The sequence below is a fragment of the Dryobates pubescens genome, chromosome 20 (genome assembly GCF_014839835.1).
Source record: "Dryobates pubescens isolate bDryPub1 chromosome 20, bDryPub1.pri, whole genome shotgun sequence".
Classification (NCBI taxonomy): domain Eukaryota; kingdom Metazoa; phylum Chordata; class Aves; order Piciformes; family Picidae; genus Dryobates; species Dryobates pubescens.
In genome coordinates, this window is record NC_071631.1 from 8688121 (window position 1) to 8710000 (window position 21880).

At 48.8% G+C, this 21880-nt stretch overlaps 2 protein-coding genes across 4 annotated transcripts in view; one reads left to right on the plus strand and one right to left on the minus strand.

The window, feature by feature from the left end:
* Positions 1-1020: 1020 nt before the first annotated feature.
* Positions 1021-6907, minus strand: ANKRD40 (ankyrin repeat domain 40). The gene is made up of 5 exons (XM_054170923.1): positions 6626-6907; positions 5357-5505; positions 3646-4116; positions 2631-2812; positions 1021-1418 (listed from the first exon to the last, which is right to left on the minus strand). The coding sequence occupies exons 1-5, from the start codon at positions 6802-6804 to the stop codon at positions 1278-1280; spliced, it is 1122 nt and encodes a 373-aa protein (XP_054026898.1). The 5' UTR covers positions 6805-6907; the 3' UTR covers positions 1021-1277.
* Positions 6908-8562: 1655 nt separating this feature from the next.
* The window catches only part of LUC7L3 (LUC7 like 3 pre-mRNA splicing factor), a 15459-nt gene continuing 2141 nt past the window's right edge, over positions 8563-21880 (plus strand). For all 3 annotated transcript variants that reach the window (XM_054170922.1, XM_054170920.1, XM_054170921.1), the window contains exons 1-9: positions 8563-8776; positions 12264-12330; positions 13277-13316; positions 13582-13726; positions 14891-14965; positions 15051-15155; positions 16166-16327; positions 16767-17050; positions 17193-17353. In XM_054170922.1, the coding sequence (XP_054026897.1) occupies positions 8678-8776; positions 12264-12330; positions 13277-13316; positions 13582-13726; positions 14891-14965; positions 15051-15155; positions 16166-16327; positions 16767-17050; positions 17193-17353 (1138 nt within the window). In that variant the 5' untranslated portion in view covers positions 8563-8677. The remainder of the gene's footprint in view (positions 8777-12263; positions 12331-13276; positions 13317-13581; positions 13727-14890; positions 14966-15050; positions 15156-16165; positions 16328-16766; positions 17051-17192; positions 17354-21880) is intronic.

Genomic DNA, 21880 nt, shown 5'->3' on the forward strand with positions numbered 1-21880 from the left:
GTGGTCAGTTCCAGATCAGGGCACCCCTCAGCTGGCCAGAGGGGCTCCTACTCAGTCTGCTGCTTTACAAACCTAGGTACAGTCCACGTCCCTCCTACAGCTCACTGGGGCTGTAAACTCCTGGACAGAACCACAAGGTCCTCTGGTGGGTGCAGCTTCCAAAGGAAATTGGCAGGGAAATTGGGTCCTGCTTGTGTCCCTCTTGCCTCTCCTGCATGAGTTCCCCTAGTTCACAGGGCATGCTTCTACAGCTGGGCCACCAGAGCAGAACTCTTCCTCAAACACAGATGACTGAGTACTAAAATCCTAACAAATCAGATACAATCCAGCTCTCAAGAACGTTTCCATTCATTTATTCCAGAATTTCATAGCAATAGTTGCCTAATGCTGAACGTTAAGGAACAGAAGTGAATTTATACTTTTTTTTTCAGCAAACACAAGTCACTGGGAACAAAGCAAAGCCATTGCATAGGAACATCAGGTTTGGTATCAGCCCAGAGCCCCCCAGGCACTGCACTGCTTTCTTTTCACACAGGCAACTTTAAAGGGTCAGGATGCAATCTCTCAGGAATGTAGAGGGAAAAGGAAATTACAATTTTTGTGCTTTTGAAGGGAGAAGCTTAAAGCAGCATAGGAGAAATGTGTTGTCCATGCAGCAACAGCTGCAGGTGTCAGCGCTCTGCAGGGGCAGACAAGGCCAGCAGGGGTTTGGCTGAGAGCAGGTTTATGAATTGGATCATTCCTATCACTTTTTATTTTCAACCTGAGAAATAGGGAGAAGTGTAAACAGGGATTAAGAAATCAAAGGTATTAAGTCACTTAAGAGTATTTAAACTAGACAGAGTTTTGTGCTTCTGCCAGATTTAAACCTTTCTGGTTTTTTTTCCTTCAAAACAAGACATGACTGAAGATGAGCAGCCCAGGAGCAAAGGGCAAGGGGCTTTGTGGCAGGGTCTTTAGCTTGGGTACCTAACCAATGACTCCAACACTTGAAGTGAGCCTTTCCCTGAGAGATGCAGTGTTCCAAGGTTTGTCTTTTGTAAGGACATGTGTTGCACTAACAGCCAGCTCTGCCAGTGCCTCCTTGGCATTCAGCTACCTCCAGGGCAGGCTCCTTACTGCTCCGTGAAGGAGATGCTGTCACTGCAGAACAGCTTCAGTTTATTTCAAGGTTAACAAAATAGATTTTGTTTTCACAGCATTAGCCCTTACAGATACTGTGTGAAATGCCATTTTAAAATGAGAGACACAAATGTTGTGTGTTAGTCTCTGAACAGTTAGTATGTGAGCTCTGAAGCCGCCTTGTTGTAGCCACCCTGCTCAGAAAGTGCTGCTGCTCGGAAAAGGAAGCTTCTGTCGCTTACTGTCAGAACAAGCTCCAGCTCCTGGAAATCCTGCAGCCTTGCCACATCCTTGTCCTTGAAATAAACACAAGAAGTTGTTAGGTGACAGTCCAGATGCCCAGCTCTGCAGAGGTGAGTTCCAGCAGGCTCACGCTGACACGGGGGTGTATTTACCTATAAACAGGACAATACCCTACAGCACACTGGCAAGTAGGTACCCTGCTGCCCCTGGAGTCTGTCCTGGGCTCCTGCTCCGCTGCTCACCTCAGCCTGTTCCCTGAGGGAGTGCCACACTGATGGCCAATGCACATGGGTAGTGGAATTACACTTGGGAAGAGCTACTGAGTGCCCCGCTCCAGCTCCTCTTTTTCCCCCCTTGGTGATTCTTAGAACCTAATGAATCAATTCATGCATCTACCCACACAGGTTCTGTGGGCAGGAGTAGCCCACCAACACCATCATCAAGTTGGCTTTGGCAAGGCCTTCAGAGAGCAGTGGAAGACACCCTCCCACCCTACAGCTTGAGCTCTGGTCCCTCTGCATCAGCTCAAGGAAGAGTAAATGTCCCACAGTCCTAACCAGAAAGCCTGAGGTCAGTAGAGCTGGAAATAAAAGCAGCCCCCTTGGCAACCACCTAAACTGGCATGTGACAGACCTGCTGCTGTTTCCTTGCACTTCTTGACTCAAAAAGTCGTCCTCTAGCCAGTGCAGATGGGGTGCAGGGAGCTTTGTTAATCTCACGCTAACCAGATCAGTTCCAAGCTGACACCTGCAATGCTCCAGAAGGAGCTGAGCATGACAAAGGTCAGCGGTGAATCGGTACCACAGAGCAGCAGGTCTGGTCTCTGCTGCACAGAGGAAGGCCACTGATGTGACAAGACAGAGGCCAGCACTCAGAATAGTTTTGAAAGCCCTTTTTTGAGAGGATTGCACAGTCCTCACTGGCCATGCAGAGCTCCCTGGGGACTGCAAGCGGTGAGATGCTGTGACAGGTGCCAGGGGTGTGGCACTGCACCCAGTCCAGGAGCTGGAGGGAGCTCCTGGCTCCTGGAGCTGACTGGCCCAACACCAGATGTGACAAAACAAAATGATCGAGAAACCAGAGGCTAAAAAACGTAAATGAAACAACCGCTGAGTGCTGGAAGCTGAAAGGAGGCTTACTTGGCTGGAGGTTTTGCTTGGGGTTTTTCCAGTATGGGCCTATGCAGGTGACCATCCAATGATTCATTTTTGATGGCAACCTAAACACCTTTTGTCTAAGCTCACTGGGCAGTGGAGAGTCCTTACCTTCCTTAACATTGTATTGGGTAACTTCCTGATCTTCTGGACGTGCTCAGGATTGATGCCCAGCTCACGGCAGCTCACTCGAAGCAGCTCCTTGTAGGTCAGCTCTTGCCTATCCAGCTCAATCTCAATGAAGTCATTTTCTCTAAGATTAGGGTTTTGTATTCTGACCTTAAGCACCAGTTCTGTTAGAAGTAACAAAGTACATCAACAGGCAGATGTATAAAGGAATTGGCAAAGAAATCTCTCTGCTAACTTCCAACCACCTCTATGTTCCACGGAGCTTGTCTGCATCAGTTGTACCACTGCAAGAATCCTCAGGAAACCAACAGCTGCAGCTGTACAAGCACAGTGTGGGTTAGATGGGCTTCCATCAGCCTACATGCAAAAGCCATCACAAATCCAATCCATGGATGAGTGCTCTTCTTGCTGGGTTGAAGCTACCTTCACAGCAGGTTACGCATTTCCTGAGCAACCCAACGCAGCTTTTACTGGCTTTTGATTCTTTCATTGCTAATTCATGGCCTCAGAACACCTTTTATTTCCAGAATGCTATTCACAGAATCATAAAATGACAAGCTGCATTATAACTGACAGCCAGGTTCCAGGTTTCCCTCTCAGGGCACAAGCTGGCCCTGCAGGAGTGGCAGTTGGCTCCCCGTAGGGCCCCGCAGCCTGAGCCCTGTGAGGCTGTCTCCGGAGCTCACTGCCTGCCTGTCTGTGTTCTTTAGTTGAGGCTTGCAGTATGCTGTCTAGAGCATTCGATTGCCCTGGTGCCTGTGTGCTTACAGCACCTGAGACCAACAGGAAATGTTTTCAGCACTGTCTTAATCCCAGTTCCAGCAGCGTTAGGATATCTGCCTCGTTACTGCCCTTCAAGGGCTTCCTGAGCTCCTAAGCACAGGAACCTGCAGCTCGCCGGTAGTGCTCTGAACCCACATAACCCTGACCAGTCCATTCTCACCCTCCATGATGACAGCAGTTCTAAAACAAAGAGAGGAGAGACTTTCACTGTTACCTTGCATGTTAAGTGGAAAAGCTCCTGTGAAGAATAGCGGCTGAAACGCTGGCACAGGCCCCAGGCAGGAGCTGTTCTCTTGCTGAGGTATGGACTGGGCTGGTGCAGCTGGTGAAGGAGGACTTTTCCAGGACACTGAGCCCTGGTAAAGTGGACCTGTCTGGAGAACAGGCTTTGCACGTGGTGGTGCAGCACAGCCTCTAGGCAGCGATGGTGTGTCCCCAGCACCAGCTGCCTGGGCAGCTATGCCCCCAGGCTGCAGTCCTGCACGTGTGCCAGGCTGCACAGCAGGCAGGGAGGAGGAGCTGGCATCCTGTGGGTCCAAGTGGGAGATGCTTCCATTGACAGCAGGGTCTGGAATGCTGCCACTCATGCTGTTATAAACGTAAGGGAAAGGGGGGTGGGCCAGGTAATTAGGGATGATTGGCAGCTCTGGCTCTTCCTTTAGGGCTGGCAGTTCATCGCCTTCCACTGCAAAACAAACAGAACACCTCTCACCAGAGCAATCAGAGCAGCCCACCACGCTTTCTGGTGCTTTCTGAGTCTTCTGGTCACCACTTAACTCCTCATTGCTAATTCACAGCATCAGAACACCTTTTATTTCCAGAATGAAATTCTGAACTGAAACTGTAATTCCAGATTTCCCTCTCTGGGCAGGCAAATGTAGGTGCAGGCCTGGCTGATCACAGAGCAACTCACCTCCAGAGCTGTCCAGTCTCCAGGACTAGACAGAAAGACACTGCAGGGTTTGGGTTGGTTTTGTTTGTTTGTTTTTCTTTCCAAGGGGAGGAAGCGGAGAGTTAAAAGCAAGACAGGAGAAAATATGAATCCCGAAGCACTAGGGCTTTGTGCTCAGGTGCTGCAATAGAGTGAAGACAAAAGCAGAGCCTGATTGTAGTCATTCTGGGGGTGCTATTTCCTTCTAAGCACTGTAGTGTCTGTGGTTTGGTTTGGTTTAATCTGCAGCCAGCACGTTGTAACATGGTCTCTGATGGCATAATGCTGTCATCTTCATAATGTATAAGGCAATGAAAAACAAAGGGTAATGTGTTGTTGGATATTAAGGCAGAGGACAAAGGGAGAAGGATGTGCAGTACTGGGAGAACTGGAACATCACCACTTCAACAGCTGGGAGATGATAATGAAAACAAAATCAGACAGGGGGCACAAAGGGGAGGAACAGTTGTGAATCACCACGTTTCACATGACTTATCACCTCCACCAGCAAAGCCTACTCTGCTGCAACAGTTACAGATCAAGGTAAAAAGGCTCTGCCCCTGTTCTCTAATGAGCTGTTTCTCCAGGCTGCTCATTTTCCATTTATCCAGCACTCTGCCTAAGCTCCACTGATCTTCAGGAAAATTGGTGGTGTTCAAATAAAGGCTTCATACAATTTTGAGTGATTTTCTCCTGTTGCCCTTTTGAAAAGAGGAAGCTGCATCTGTGACTGCACCTGCTGTGTCACTGTCACTGCCTCCATCTGGGCATTTTCCTAATGGTACAGGGTTTAGGAATAGGTTTGGCTAGCTGGATATGGAATTTGTTGGCATTCCTCTTTCTTAGGCTTTGATTCCTTACCAAGTAAACATCCCAGAAATTCAGTTCCTACTCAAACCCAAACATGGAAAATTAAGCCCAGCCCCTCCAGGTTTTAAGCAGCCTGTGGCTGCAGCTGGGCAGCGGTGGGGCACAGCCACCAGGCTCCATTTACCTCCCAGCATCCTCCTGATCTCGCTTCTGGATGTCAGCTGGGCTGGCCTCTCTCCCTTCTTGGTGAGGATCTCCTTGTCGGCGCCGGCGTGCAGCAGGTGAGCCACCACTGCAGCATGGTTCCGCTTGCATGCCCAGTGCAGGCAAGTCCTGCAGATGGAGATGGGAATGCTCTTTGAAATCCTAAATTCATTGCCCCCCATCCTTGCTGCCTAGGAGAAGAACAAGACCTTGTGCACGTCTAACATCAAAAAGGTTTTAATTGCAGTTTCCCTTGGAAACTGGCACTGGCCTTGGAGCCCGCAGTGACACCTGCTGCTCCAGGCTGCCCTTGCTCTAGTGCCCTCGGCACCAAGTTACCCCAGCACTGTTTGTAAATGTCATGATCTCTTCGTCATCATTTGTCCACTAACCCTTCTGGGAAAATAAATACAAAAAGAAGGCTTTTGTGTGCTACTTTAACCTTCAAAAGAAGTTGCACTTAAAATACTTGTCTGTGTACCCCTGAGGGACATTTTCCTGGGATGCTGCTCTCCCTCTTCAGTTACTGCTGTCAGCACAGGGACTTGCACTGCCTGGGAAGGGAATGATCTCTGCAATACTGGGACTGCAGTTTCTAAGCACAGTGCTCACAAATCAGCTCTCTTAAAATTTTACAAGCTTTAATTTTAATCAACACTCTTTGAACCTTAAGTTATAGCTGTCCCATGCTTCTGAAAATCACCAGTCAAGAAGTTGAGCTCTGTGCCTGGTGTTTTCCCTCCTAGTTTTAATTACAAGTTCAAGAGCTGATTTTAGGGAGTCCTGGAAGATGCCTGAGCAGTCCCTGCACATCCTGCTCAAGGCACACTGTGTGCTCATGTATGGACCTCTGCAGGTGTCCATCACAGAAGAATGTTGGGTTTGCTGTTGGCAGGTGCTGTCAGCGTAAAACGGCAAACCCAAAGTGTGTCTTATCTCACTGAAACTGTCTGCAAGTTCCCCGCGTGAAAGGGAAACTCAGTTTCAGAGCTGTCTGAAGAGTCACTAAGAGGCATTTCTGGTTAGACACGAAGGCGCAGTCCGGGGCTGCCAGCAGACCCTTAAAACAGACCCAAAATAAAAGCACCCTGGTGCCCTGCGGAGCAGCGAGCAGCACGGGGCACAAGCCGGGGTGCGCAGGGCTGCCGGTACTGCGGAGGGGCTGGGCAGCGGCTCGGCCTCTGAAGGGCCTCGTCCTTCAGCAGAGGAGCGGGCCCGAGAAGCAGCCCGCGTCCCGCTGGAGCCTTACCAGCCGTTGACTTCGTTCTGGGAGTTGGGGCTGACCCCCAGCTCCAGCAGCCGCCGCACCTCCTCCGCGTCCCCCAGCGCCGCCGCCTCCCGCAGCCGCTCCTGCCGCTCCCGCTCCGCGGCCGCCGCCGCCATCTCGCCGCAGCCGGCGGCCGCCTCCGGCCCGGGGCCAGCTCTCATCTCGCCGCCGCGGAGCAGGGAGAGCGCGGCCCTGCCGGTTCCACCCACGCCGCTCCGGGCCGCGCTCTGCTGGGGGACCCTATTCCCGGTGACAACCTGGGCCTGGGCATCACGTTCCGGCTCTCTCCCGGCCACAGGCGGGCACGGCGGCTCGGCCCGGCAACATACCGGCCACAGACGGGTACGCGGCGTCCCGGCGGCACCGCGGGGGATGATTCGATGTGCTCATACTTGCATAGCAAGCAGCGTCTCCTGCCCTGCTGTTCATTCTTGCAGGCTCTAGATCCATGCAGTCATTCTGTTGAGGAATCCCATCCTTCATTCTCAGCAAAACTTGTTATTCCGCCCCAAAACGTACAGGTCGACATCTGCCTGCAAATCAGCCAGGCATTACAGGTAATTCCTGGAATATGCAGTGGTCGTTTTGAAAACTGGATTTTGTCATTGTGGATTTGCCCTAGACCAAATTACAGGAGAGGGAAGAGCTGGTAAAACCCCACAAATGTCAGGAGTCAAAATAAGGATTTATATGTGCTGCTGGACAGCTGGCCTTGTTCTGTCTGATCCTGGACCATGTCGGACCACAGCTGCTGGGCTCCAGTCTGCCTGTTTGCTTTCTTGATGCAGCTGGAGAAACACAACGGAGCTGAAGCGGGGCTCAGTTCTGCCCCTGCTTTCTGAAACAAACAACTGCCTCCCATCCCACCCCTGACCCAGGCTGCAGGGTACCAAGACTGAAAATCCATACAAGTTGGCATTGATTTCAATTACACTCTTCTAAAGGTTCAAATGGGTTGTTAGATCACTATAAATTGCAGATCAAACTCTGCAGTGGAAGAAGGAACTTTGTGATGCCTTCAGCGCCAGGTACCAGAGGTGTCACAGCCAGCTCTGCCCACAGGCAAGGCTGGTGTCGGCACCGAGACCTCGGGACTACGAGCAAATCTGCATGGAGTCCCGGGAGGTTACTGCATCAGCACCTATACAGATCGCAAGCTCTTCAAAAATGTAGTTTAAAAATAACAACAAAAATGAATCAATAAAATCATGCACTGAGTATGTTCAAAGTGTTCTTGAGAAATGGGGAAATAGTTGAAAATTGGTGTGTGAAATTCATCAGCGTTCCAAAGTCAGGTGTAGAGAGGAAACCCCTAACCAGATGAGCAGAGACTGCTTCCAAGACCAGACAGATCAGAAGGGCACCTGTTTTCTCCCAAGGTTCCAGCAGAATCCATAAGGGAATCCTCGCTGCCAGGGGCCCTCAGGAGGTAACTGCACCAGGGATGGTTTTGATGTCTCTGGTGCTGCGAGGGAGCAGCGGGCACTACCATGACCCTCTGCCTGTGCCCAGGCCCGTGCCATGAACAGCATTGCAAAGGCTCCTGCCACTGAGCTGTGTGCCTGGGCTGTGTCCCAGCACCATGACAGCTCACGGGGTAGGACATCGGCCTGCCGGGCACCGGCTGCGTGGCACCCGCTGTCCCTCGCTCCCCACCGCGCACCGTTGTGACATTTCTCTGCGGCATTATCGTCGGCGGGGGTGCCTCCTGGCACCCGCTCGCCTGCCGGGCCCCTCAGCAGCCGTGCCCACGACATCTCCGGGCCGGGGCGCAGGAAGGGGCCCAGATCCGTCCCCGTTTTCTCTGCCGCCACCTCGAAGCAGGAGCCGCCCGGGTGGGTTCGGAGCGGCCGGCCAGGCTCGGCCGCGCTCTGCCAGGCCCAGAGGCGGCGGCGCCGCGCGGTGCATTGTGGGCAGGGCGAGCCGCTGCGCCGCCATTTTGTCTCTGTCACTTTCGGCGGCGCGATCGGTTCGGGAGGAGAGGCGGCGGCGGACCCGGTACTTGGCGAGGGGGGAATCGGTCAGGAGGACACGATGATATCGGCCGCCCAGCTCCTAGATGAGCTTATGGGCCGGGACAGAAACCTGGCCCCGGATGAGAAACGCAGCAACGTGCGGTGGGACCATGAGAGCGTGAGTGAAGCGGAGCCGCCTCTCCCCTCCCTCCTTCCCATCCCCCTCGCAGGGCCCGGGTTTTGTCGTAGAGACATGGACCGCGGGTGCTGGCCTACAGCTTCTCCCGTCCCGGGGACTGCATCGGGGCCCGCGGGGGGTGGGGGGAGGCGGGTTCCCGGGCTGGGGCTGGGGCGCGGGTGCGGGTCGGGCCCTTTCTGTGGAGGCTGCGGGGCTCCTGCATGGCGCCGGCGGAGCGGACTAGGCCGGGGCCGTTGCGCGGGAACCTCGCGGAGCCTTGAGACGAGGAGGAGGAGGAACCAAGTCGCCGGGAGGGAGGAGAATCCCGCCATAGCAAGGCTGTTGTCTGGGCTGCTGGGAGGAGAGAGGCCTTGTGTTTGGGTTTGGGCGCAGGGAGGAGAGGTGTTGTTCTCCAGGAGTGCCAATAAACGGGGTTAGGGGAGGTCTGACAGGCCCGGTGGTGGCTGAAAGCTCCCGCCGTAGAATTCTGCTCTTCTGGCTTGCACGAAGGGAGGTGAGACAGATGTTTGTAGTTCCGAAGACAGATGTCTTTAGATCGCTTTTAGAGTGGCATTAGAGAAAGAAACAGGAGGGTGCATGCATACATACTGATTTAGCTGTCTGGAGGCTGTAGCACGGGGAAGAATCACAAGACTTTTGAAACCGAGGATTTTGCTGAGAAGAACCTGATTCCTTCCATACTTGCTCAGACAGAGGAGTCCCACAGCTCCTGATGAGGAGCTAATGTAAACAGTACTGTTGTTTAGTAGTGTAGTTGTTTTGTTTGTTGGTTTGGTTATTTTTGCTAATGTGGTGATTCATTAATTTTATGCAATAAGTAGCTCAAACAGAACTTATTATAAGTGATTAATTTTCTCATGATTTTTTTGAAGTGGAGTTTCTCTCCAAGTATGGCTGAGTGTTCATGAGTGACTTGTAGTGACAGCCACCACAGTCAGAAGTTATTTCACAAAAAGTCTGTGGTAGTTACAAAGTTCCTGTAACAGCTCCTGAACACTGCTGAAATATTTTTTTCTCCTCATTCATGGCATTTAAAAAAAAAAAAATTGAGTTATGGTATATGTCCAAAGAGAATGTCACAGTTACAGTAGTTTAGTACTTGTGTGATAGGAGTTTCTGTAGTTCAAGCTGCAAAAACCATTTCACTCCTGCTCCCCTTAGCATTTTCTTGGAATGTTGAACTGGGAGGAGGGAGAATCACACACCTCTGGCTGCTCTAAGTTGCATCTTCAACACAGTGATGGGAACTGCAGGCTTTCAATGGAGAGCATTGCTCATAGCATGTCTGCTGCCTGTAAACTTTAAACTCACCTGTATGAAGGAATTGTCTAGGCTTTGGTGTGTAAGTCATAACATGCTGGGCTTTATTCTCAGCCTTTTCACTAGGAGCTCTCTGCCTGAAGGAGTTCACTTGCCTGATTGTTTTCTTCAACTATACTGATACTTCTGCATCAGTAAATAATTTATTGCAGAAGAGGAAGGTATTCATACAGAAGTATTAATGCTACAGAGCAACCAATATTTTTTTTTTTTTATGTTGGAGAGGCCTGAATTGGTTCACAGGCTCTGGAAGAGCTGGCCACACTTGCTGTCATCTTAGCCAGCTTTAGGTGAAGGACAGTGCTTCCCAGCTCTGAGAGGCTGAAGGGTTTATGCACTGGAGATGAAGAAATGAAGAGTTCCAAGTGTCTGTGTCCAAGCCTTACTGAAATGTGAGAGTCTGAGGGCTTGGAGGAGCCAACTGTGGCCAGTGCTGCTGCAGTAGTTGGGCAGGAAGATTCCTCTCTGTTACTCCACCCTGGTGGTGGACCCTTCAGAATTGTTTGTCAAATGGCAATCAGAAGTGCCTGCTATCTGCCAGGGCATCCATGCCATATTTCTTGTTGCTGTGCTGTTGCACATGTGGGATATGTTTCCATGTGACTTCTGACTTGTGCTGGAGTGCCAAGCCAGGGCTGAGTAATGCCATTTGAGGCACATCATTTAGGGCCTTCCAAGCCTCTGAGCTTCTGCCAGTTCTTGGTCCTTTCTGTTCTTACTCATCATTAATTAAGATTGATGAGTGCAGGTGACTGACATCTCCAGCCTGTCAAGGAAGATGTTCATGGGGTGAAGCGAAGCCAGAGCAATACCTTTAAAGATCCTGCAAGGTTCTCTCAAGTCATGTGTTTCTGTTGAAGAGCTTCATGCAATAGGCGTGAGAGGGGGAGAAGATTGCTGCAGACAGGGTAGCCTGAACCACTTGAACCTGAGTGATTCTCTGCAGGCTGCTGCTTGGGAGAGAATGTCAAGTAACTGAGCAGATACTACAGCATCCAAAACTGGAGCATTTTTTAGTACACAATTAATACCACGTGTGACACGTGTTTTAGCTGCATATTTCGGTGCTGCTTACTACAGATTTTGATTGTAAATGTCAGCCACAAGAGGAGGCTTTTCCTAGCAGTGCTGCTTCATGAAATCATTTTAATTATTTCTGCTGTTGGGTTGTTGGTTGGCTGACTGGTTGGTTTTTTTGGTTGTTGCTGTTCATCACAGTTCTGCCTCCAAGAGCTTTTGCTTTGCTCGTTTTCTTGCAACATGTTTCACAACTGTAACAGGCCAGTTTGCACATTTTTTCACAGATCTTTATACAGCATTATGTGGTCAGACCATTACTGTTGTGCTCCCTGTGTCTTAGGAAATCATCTGAGCAATCCCTGAAGCATTTTTTGGAAAGTGTCTTTTCACTACCCTAGATGCTGGGATGTGAAGATGAGAAAACAGAGGAGAAAGAGAACATAGAAATGGAATATCTGTTGATCAGTGCAGGAGTTCATGCCAGAACTACTCCACTGAAGCAGCTTGATATTTCAACAAATATTTGAATCTGCTTCCAGAGAAGACAGCAGGTTCTGAAACCAGGTTTTGTCCTCCCTGATTTTGTGTGTTATCTGAACTATTTCTGCTAAATTGCATCATAGGGCTACAATAGTGTCCTATCCTGGATCAAAGGAGAAGTATCCAAAAGTGATAATAAAAGAGATTTGAGTTAATGCTGATGGCTCCTGCTTGCCAAGCCAGGAGCACTGAAGAGGGAAGGCTGGAGTTGTTGTAGAGCAGCTCAGGGGAACATGCCTCTCTGTGTCTGTGGTTGGAGGTGTTCATGGTTGAGGAGTCCCGCTGTAAATTTTACCTAGTCCAACCTGATTGGCTGCCTGCTACAGGGCAGTCACAAATGGATGGCACTTGGCTTCATCTGAAACACACAGAAGTGACATGAAGAAAGGCTGTTAGGGCAGCAGAAAGGGAGACGTTTGCAGCTGGGATGCACCTGGTAGCACTTGCTGCTACCAAGTAACAGGAGTGCCCCATTTTGCAGTGTACAAAGGGATTTTTACTTTGTAGCTTAGAAAAAAGAAACAATCACCTAAAAATGCTAATTCAGAAAGCAAAAAATGATGTCTGTTTCTTTCTTCTCTCTCAGGTTTGTAAATACTACCTTTGTGGCTTTTGCCCTGCTGAATTATTTACAAACACTCGTTCTGATTTAGGTAAGTCTGGAAGTCATGTCCTTTTATTCACTTGCACGTCATGACAATTCAACTTTTGTTTGCAAACTGTGCTTTTATTGCCTAAGGGGCTGCCAAAACACTTTGAGAACAGGCCTTTTTAAAAATTGTTTTTAAAGGATTGCCAGTAATGTAGTGCTTTAACAACAATATTTATTTCAGATCCTATGTTGTTTTTCTTACAGTGTAAGCTGAATTACTCTGTGTGTGGGGGTGGTTTTCTTCTCCTGGAGTGTTGTCTTATAGTTTGGTCTATTCCTGGTCAGCATTTTAGCTTGGTGTTGTGTGAGCTTTGCCTCGGGGTTTCATTCGTTGTAATAGTTCCACCAGATGGCATCTCTAAATTACTAGTGGCTTTTGACTGATGGTGTGAGGACAGAATGTTTGGAGAGGGTACCTGGGAAAGCAGGCTTCTGGCCTTGGCCAGGACTTACCAGTCCATCCAAGACCTTGGCGAGGTGGGAAAGATGGGCAAAAGCAGGACTGCCCTCAAGCTCGGGCCATGTAGTCTGAAGAGAAATGTTTTAAGAAGCCAGTTTATTACAAAAACCACTGAAGCTTAGAAATGCTTCATGAAATGACCCTTCCTATGTAATTTTTCCTTTTTTTTTAGGCCCCAGGTGTTTAAAGTATTATTTTGTTTGTGCAGTTTTGCCAATGTAGAAATTCATCTGGGAATTCTATTTTATTCTAAGACTCTACATGTTATTCAGACTCTCCTTTGGGTTTATGATTACTTATCCATATTGACATTCCTTTTCTTTGATGTGTCTTTCAAACTCCAAGCAAAGGAAGCAGAAAAGCAGGTATACAAGTGCCTGTAAAGTGTTTACAGCTCCATTCTGTTGTGGTGCACAGGCAAATGCTGATTGAATGTGAATGCAGTGTTCAAGAATGCAAGCTTATACTTTTTGTTTGGTCTTTTTAGGTCCTTGTGAAAAAATTCATGATGAAAATCTCCGTAAACAGTAAGTGTGCTGGGTCCCTGTGGATACCCTGTGTCTGTGCCAGCAGGGTAGTGTGCTGGGTGCTGTGTCCATGCAATAGTGTCTGCTGTGACTGAAACCTCCTTAGAGCAATCCTGCCACTGGCTGCTTTTTGATTTACCTAAACGTTCATTGAAATGTGTAAGATTGTCTTGCCTTGAGCAAGACTTGGGCACATGGCAGATGTTGCTGCTTCTTCATACATTAGGGGTTGACATGAGCTTTCATTTCTGAAACACTTTGGCAGGTATGAGAAGAGCTCTCGTTTTATGAAGGTGGGCTATGAGAGAGACTTCTTGCGCTACTTGCAAAGCTTGCTGGCAGAGGTGGAGCGCAGGATCCGAAGAGGCCATGCTCGCTTGGCACTCTCACAGAATCAGCAGTCTTCTGGGGTGAGTCTGGAGGAGGCACTGAGGCAATTTTTCCTCTAGATAGTGTCTTCCTGTTCTCTTCACCTTGTGTCTTCAGGTAAAATACATTGTTTGCAAGAGGATTCCCATTAGATAAATCTCTTAATCAGTTAGCCAGCAGATGCACCTAGCCCTAATGGACAAGCCAACTGCTCCACAGGCAGCAAGAGTCTCTCTGCTCACCCTGTCTGCTGTCTCAGAATCAGGACCTGTTCTTTGCCTGGGAGGACTGAGCCTCTCATGTGTTGTCCTTGCCCTGTTGACCTCAGTTTACCTTCCCTCCCTTAGCTGCATCTCTCCACTAGTGAGCTGTGTCATGCTGCTATTCCAGGAGCAGGGAAGTGCTGGGTCCTTCAGCAGCTGGTGGAGCGAAATCCCCGTCAGCTGCCACACTGGGGCTGTAGCCTCTGCCTGGCCCATCACTGCTGTTGGCAGGCAATGGTGGAGTCGGGGAACTTTAAGCAAGACAGGCGTCTGTGCCACTTGTCTCTGCTCTGTGAGAAAAATTTTACCTCTTTGCTTTTATTTTTTTTCTTGTCACATGATGGATTTGGAGCAGTGAGTGTGGTCTGTGTTCTAAGAGTTTCGTGACTGCTGGGTAGCCTTCCCACTTTGTCCTCCCCAGTTAATTGTTCTATGCCAAGTTCAGTTGCTTTGGAAGGATCTGTGCTCAGTATCTAGTCAAAAGAGCTTGCTGGCTGTGGGGTAGAGCAACAGCTGGAGGGGAGGCAAGTGTCAGGCTGCTCTGGCAGTTTCCAGAGAGGACACTGCTGGCTAGTTTGGCTGAAGTGAGATTCATTTTGGTTTGTGCTCAGAAGTTAGAGCCTGTGGAACTTCTACATTGTGCTTGAGTATCTTCAACTGGCAGGCAGCTATTGCTTGTCTTTGCAATCCAGCACTTTGAGCTCAGAAGTCTTGCTTTTCATGCACCAGAGCCTTGAACGTTGCTGTTGATTTAGGAGGAATTAGTATGACTACAGCTTGCTTCACTCAGCAGCAGAGTGAGCCACGTTGAGGAGTGGTTTATGTTAGACTAGACTATTAGTGGTAGGGAGAAGAGGCAAGAGATTATTCCTGAATGTAAGAAGCCATACATTTGTGTGTTTTAAAGCTGTTTGAACTAAACCCCAACCATTTGTTTGACAGGGAGCAGGACCTACTGGCAAAAATGAAGAAAAGATTCAGGTGTTAACTGACAAAATTGATGTACTTCTACAACAGGTGAGCTGTTTTTACCCCTGCAACACACAGCTCTTGCTTTTGGTATTTGCTTCATTACAGCTGAGTTCTTTTTATTTTCCTTTAGATTGAAGAACTAGGTTCAGAGGGGAAGGTGGAAGAGGCACAAGGAATGATGAAACTTGTTGAACAGTTAAAGGAAGAGAGAGAACTGCTGAGGTCTACAACTTCAGTAAGTGATGTGTTTGGTGTTCTGTCAGGCCTGATTCCCGGTGTTGTTCTTAATGACCCTGTCCAAACCCCTGAGGGCAGGCAGGTGTTGTGCAGGATTTATTGGACAGTAACAGGACATCTAGTCCAGTGTGTTACCAGTCTGTTGCCTCGAGTGTGGGTTTCCTGCACACAGCTCATGCAGCTGTTCACTTAGCAGTGCTAGAGGTGAGCTCGCATCCAGTTTGAATTCTGAGGTGAGCTGTGCCACACAACCTCCACAGTGCCCGTTTACTGAATCACCAACCTGCCCCTCGCAGGAATCCCGTGTGTGGGGCTGTGACTAGAGACTGAGAGCCAGAGGTGCTGTGCTCCTGTCAACAGAGAGGAGTGTATGTTAGAAGGTTGTGTTTTGGTGCTAGTAATGCACTGCAGCTGTGACTTCATGAGAAGTGCACCATAAAGCCAGGTGGTGGTTACTGCGCAGTGCCCGCAGACCACAGCATGGACAATCGCCTGGCTTTATGCTGCACTTCTAATGGCTGTTGACACAGGGAATTTGTTTCATCACCATCCTTTTAAACAGAAGCCTGCCATTCCTTTTCCTGTTTCTTCATGGGGTATTCCAGCTTTCCTTTCCTTGAGAAATATGCCATGGCTGTTCTGCAACTTCAGACATTTCAGTTGATGCCAAAGAAATTGTCTGAAAAGGGATTTTTATTTTCCTGAATTCTGAGATTGCAAGGAGGCTGCAGATGTGGCTGTAGAAATTAATCTTTTGCAGGGAGGAATGAAATTTGTTTGCTGTTTTCCAATTGACTCTTTCCTTGTAGCTTACGTGGACTCGGCATATGCAGCCTGGTGTTATCCTGCTCGGCCTGGCAGGTGCAGTGCTCTGAAGAAGAGCTTGCAGATGTGATTGCTAGCTCCGCTGCTACCGAGGATTTGACGGCAGCAAGAGTGAAGTTTGAAACTTCACTGGCTTTTGGCTAAAACTTTTCTCTTGCTTTACAAAGTGTTTTTCTTTTACAGACAATTGAGAGCTTTGCAGCCCAGGAGAAGCAGATGGAAGTTTGTGAAGTTTGTGGAGCCTTTTTAATCGTGGGAGATGCACAGTCCAGGGTAGATGACCACTTGATGGGAAAGCAGCACATGGGTTATGCCAAAATAAAAGCTACTGTAGAAGATTTAAAAGTAAGCATCTCCTTCAGTTACTGAACTTCAGGAAATTGTTTAGAGGCATCTTGTGATAAATAAAAGGCTGTCCAGGGGCTTGTTTAAATGGGTGAGATACTTCTCAGCTGACCTACAGCAATCCCATGGACTCACACTGTGTTCAGCTCCCACTGGCGCTGGTGTTCTCTGTGCGGTTACAGCAAAGGTGTGTGTGCAGGGGGGAGTGATCTGTGGCCTCTGCAGAGCTGCAGAATGCCTCTGTTCTTTTGGGAGTGACAAGGAAGGGAAGCTCTGCAAGACAAAGGATTTGTCTTTCAAGGAGTTTGGAAGGTGTTTGGCAAAATCCAACCCTGAGGTCCCTTTAAAAGCTTAAGCTCTGCACCCTCAGAGCACACAAGCTAAGTGACTGGGAGTGGTTCCTCTCAGAATCTTCATTTCTGTGACCTTTTATTTGAAGGAGAAGTTACGAAAAAGAACAGAAGAGCCTGACCGTGACGAGAGGTTAAAAAAAGAGAAACAAGAGCGGGAAGAGAGAGAGAAAGAGAGGGAGCGGGAAAGGGAGGAGCGGGAGAGGAAGAGACGGCGTGAAGAGGAGGAGAAGGAAAAGGAGAGGGCTCGTGACAGAGAGAGGCGCAAAAGGAGCCGCTCCCGGAGCAGGCACTCGAGCAGGACCTCTGACAGACGCTGCAGCCGCTCCCGAGACCACAAGCGCTCGAGAAGCAGAGACAGAAGGCGCAGCAGGTACCTGTGTGTCTGTGTCTGAACACCGCTGTCCGGATGGTTTGTGTCTGCACATGCTCGGTGCGCCGGGAGGGGTTGCTGTGGTACTGCTGTGGTGACAGCAGCTGACCCTGGCCTTTTGCAATCTCTGCTGCCTGTGCAGGAGTCGTGACCGCAGGAGAAGCAGAAGCCACGACAGGTCAGAAAGGAAGCACAGGTCTCGCAGCAGGGACCGGAGGCGATCGAAAAGCCGGGACCGGAAATCATACAAGCACAGAAGCAAAAGCAGAGAGAGGGAGCAAGACAGGAAGTCAAAAGAAAAAGGTATGTGTGTGAAGGCTGAGATCATAGCAAGTTCTGAAACTAGGCTTTCCCTGAAGACTCAAAAGGTCTTTTAGTGAGCAGCTGAGGTGGCTGGCATCAGGCCAGCTCTGGCTCCGAGTTGCATTTGCTGCTAAGCAGTTTGAAGCATTTTGTCTGTCACTGCTACTGCACCTGTGCACACCAGGGCCCACCTCTTACCTGCTACAGCAGTTGTTAAAAGCTTGCTGCTCTCGCTGCAAATCTAGGGCACAAGGATTTTTCTGTAGTTTAAGACTTGTTTACTGTTTACCTTCAGACAAACATGAGCCTGTAGTCAGATTTTCATGAGTGACTCCCTTCTGTCCCTCTTGTCAGCAAATACTTCTGTGGTTAGCCTTTGGTGCATGTGTTGTGGGAGACTGGTAGCTGGTTTCTCACCTGTACTGCCTATTGCTTCTCTGCACTATCATGTTTCCTTTATTTTGCCTTAACAGTGCTTGTAGGGTTGGGGGAGGGGAGGTTGGTTGTTTGTGGGTTTTTTTTAGTCAATGAATGTGGTCCAAGAGAAATTTTGCAGATTTTTCGTAATGCTCTAAATTACAATTTTATGCCCTCTCCCCAGTCTCCTGTTCTTTTTCACCATTCCCCTTTGTTTTGTTTTAATTTTGGCTCTGGTTTTCTGTTGTTGGGTTTTTGTTGGGTTTTTTTTTGTTTGTTTGTTTATTTTTTTAAGAGGTGAGATTAGCTTTGTTAGTGTTAAGGTGAGTCTCACAGGGCTGCTGTGCTAATCCTTAGCAGCTTTTATAGCAGCACAGACCATGTGCAGCAGCATTGGTAGTGACTCACTGCTTCATTGGAGGCTGCTGTTCTGAAACTGTGCCTCTAGGTAGGATGCAAAAAGAGCTGAGAGGAACCACTAAAGATTCCCTCTCTGTGAAAAGAGACTAATTCACTGGTACTGCTGAATTTCCCCCTCCCTCCCAAAGTCTTCTGAAGCTTGAGGAGGAGGGCAGTAGTAACTGCTGCCTCAAGCTGCTGGCTCTGGGCTGCTGACAGATGTCCATCCTGACACAGCCACGCTGCTCCACTACCAGAGCTGCCTGTCAGCAGTGGACCAGACCAGTCCCTTGTGTTTCTGAGGTACTTTGGAGGCTCTCTGGAATGAGAGGTGCTGTGTGCATGTTCCCAGTGGCATAGGCCCGTTTGCTCTACCCTACCCCTACTTTTCCATCTCTATCCAGTGGATAAGTTCCTAGAATGTTGCTCATGTTTCCTGTCTTTCTTGCCAAATTTCTTGGACCCTTTTAGATTCTCCGGTTTACACTGTGGTGCATCTTAAATCCTGCTTCTCCTCTCACTTTGCTTTGCCCTCTGAGCTAGTGGGTTTAGCTGCTTGCCCTGGCAGAAGAACTGCTGGGTAGAGTTTAAACTCAGGTGCAGTGCTCTAGCCTATAGCTGTCCATTTGCTACTTTTTTTCCTACTTTATATTGTGCTGGTTTTGCCTACTTTACCAATAGCTTCCTGGCACTTAGTCCAGAACATCCTACTCTGTATTCTCTGTGTATCTATGCATATAAATAACTTCCTATTTATTCCAATTTGGTCTGCTTTGGAGCTTAATAGCTTTTCAGTTCTTTCCTTAATCCTTCTATAAATAGAGGAGCTAGTGAACTTTCTTCATCATCTGAGTATTTTTAGTTCTAACTTTACTGATTTCCTTGCTGGCTGTTTTATTTGCTGCTTGCTACCCTCTTCCTCTAGAGATGAGAACTGTGAGGTGATGTCATGAGCTGTGATGAAAATTCCACCTGGGAAAATCAGTTCATTTTTTGACTACTTAATCATAACATTTGTAGAAACACAGACAAGCCTTAGAGCAGGACTGACAGTAAAGTAGTTTGTGGTTTTCCCTTTGTTGGTAATTAATTAAAAAAGAAGGCAGAAAAGGATAAAAACAGAGCAGTAGTATTGAGTTTGTGATGCAGCTGTAAGCAGCATTGCACCCTCCTGTCTGCAGTGTGGCATGAGGTAGTTCAGGAGAAGCTGTAGAGGGTGGCGTGGCTGCCTGCCTGCTGTACTTGCTGCACAAAAATTACTCACGTAGAGCTGAAGACTCAGAACTTGTACTGCTCATTGGGGTGCTGGCTCCAGAGCCAGCTATCTGTGTCCACCCCTGCTCTGCAGCTACAGCAGCAAGCAGCAAAGGCCTGGCTGTGACTGCTCAGGATTAGTGCCTGTCAGCTCAGAACTTTAAACTGCCTTCTGAATGTGGATCTTAACAGGAGGCAGGGTACAGTGCCCCAAGCCTTGCCTGCTCCTACACAGTGAGTTAGTGCCCTGCTTTTTGCTCACTGGGACACTGGGGTGTACAGAGACCTTTGAGAGTGCAGGACAGAAGTCAGTGAAAACATGGAGACACTTGATGTCTGACTTGGGTTTCAGAAGCAGGGATCTGGCTGCTGAGGGAGCCACGAGCCGTGAGCATTAGCGTAACATAACCCAGCAGAACATGCCTAGCTGTTCAGAAAGCTGACTTCAGAGTAGCTGCAATAAACAGGTTTGGGTGTTTTAAGAAGTAAAAATTATGTGCGGCAAGTGCCTTCATTTTGGGAATGTGCCTGCAGACCCTTTAATGTGGTTCTTTGTCTTCCTTGATCTGGACCCACATAGAGATAATGACATCTGTGGTTGTGTTCTCATGTCAGCAATTAGACCTCAGCAAATGCTGTCAGAACACCCAAGCCCGCAGTGGTGCTGGATACTGTATTTGACTGATCTTGCACCCTTTGAACAGTAAAGTCATTCCTGGTCTCTTGGTAAGAGTTGTCACCACCTAGGCCTTGGCTGCAGTCAGCAAGGTGTGTTGAAGCAGGGAGCCAGGGCAGTGCGATGTGGTTGCAGCTGCTGGGTCACAGCTGCAGTAACACAGCTTCAGCAGCAGGCTGCTGGTGTGTGCTAGTACAGGCTGACAGTGCAGTGCAGCAGCTGCACTACCTGCAGACACTCCAGGAGCTGAAACCTCCAATTTGCTGTGGTACACCTGTTCTATGATTTAAGCTTTTAGCCAAGTTTCATCTTTCTTGTCACAGTTTAATGGCATTTTTTTAGCCTTAAACAAAGTTACCCTTCCTGACCAAAGCGAAGAAACAAATGAGAGCACAAACCCTGCACACTGCACATCCATAGGGCTATTAAGATCTACCATATCTACATAGGACAGAAGATAAGATTATGGGGCTGACTACTAGTCCTCTGCTGGGAAACAAGACTACTATTCCTCAGTGGATCCATCTGTGCACCGGAGCTAAGGCAGAGCGAAGACTTTGTGCCAAGGTTAGTTAGAGTGCCACCAGCTGCGGACTGCCAGCCCGAGGGCAGACAGGTACCGACCCCCTAGCTCTCCAGGTAGCTTCTGGCACCGCTGTGTGCTTCCTGCAGGCTGCCTGCACCCGACGTGCTGCTGCAGGTGACACCTCCCAGGAGTGTTCAGTAGGCAGCTGCCCTCTTTTCTCTGGGGGGGCTGTACTTCCCACCGTGGTCTGTTGTAAAACAAAGAGGTTGGGGCATTGCTTCTCTTTTAGAGCTTAATTTCTGCTTTGTCTTCTGGAACAAAGACGTGTTCTGCCAGCCCAGGTGATCACCTTGTTCACAAAAGCCTTTGCAGAGTGTTCCATCTGTGTGCCCTGCTGTGGGGGATAGACCTGTGTGTTACTGAGATTGATTTAATGGCCTGGAGAGCAGGGAGGGAGCAGAGAAAAGAGCATGAATGTTGTTCTGTGTGACCACATCTGAGAGGTTGGTTTTTCAGATACCTTTTGTTTTTTTTCTCTCCAAAGTGTCTTTGCTGATGGAAGGTTGAATTTTGTGGTGTGAAATGATACCGAAGGAGGGGATATTTGCAAACTCTGAATGTACAGACGAGGCACGCAGCTCTGATACTGAATGCATTTCTTCCCATGGCAATGGTTTTACTTCTGGCTTCCTTCCTTCCTTTGAAGATCCTTGAGGAAAAGATGCATTTTTCAGTAGTGTAGCAAACTCTTCAGTCTACTTTCCAATTTGTGATCAGATCGTGGGGTCCTTCCCAACTGCTGCTTCCTTGCCCTGGGAAAAGTTTATGCTTTTCCTCTATCTCCAAACTGTGCCTGCCCCCAAGCCTTTTTACAAGTGGATTGCAAACAGCTGCCTTTTCATAACATGGACAGCTAATTATGCAGCTGCTGTGGCATCCTGGGCAGTAAGGGAATTCTGACTGGCACTGAGAGTTCCACTGTCAGAGCTCATGGTGCTTGATACTGTTGGTGCCCCAAATATTGGATGGGTTTTTAATTGGCGAATATGGATTTATTTGATACTGCAGTGGTGCATTGTCCATTGCTCTTCCAGGAGCTGTACTGAATGAGACTTGCACACCACATCAGCCATACAGGTCACAAAGTGCAGCCTGGGGACAAGGAGAGCCCCATGATAAGTAAGGAAGCCAGGCACCATAGTTCCACATTTGCCTAACTTCTTGACTGTCCCTCCCCCCTACTCTGTGCATTCAG

Excerpts from the sequence above, each read along its gene's own strand:
- ANKRD40 (XM_054170923.1), bottom strand. The coding sequence starts at position 6,804 with ATGAGAGCTGGCCCCGGGCCGGAGGCGGCCGCCGGCTGCGGCGAGATG. Across the intron at positions 5,506-6,625 it reads CAGAACGAAGTCAACGGCTG|GACTTGCCTGCACTGGGCAT; the intron begins GTAAGGCTCCAG and ends CTCCATCTGCAG. Across the intron at positions 1,419-2,630 it reads CCAATACAATGTTAAGGAAG|GACAAGGATGTGGCAAGGCT; the intron begins GTAAGGACTCTC and ends GTTTATTTCAAG.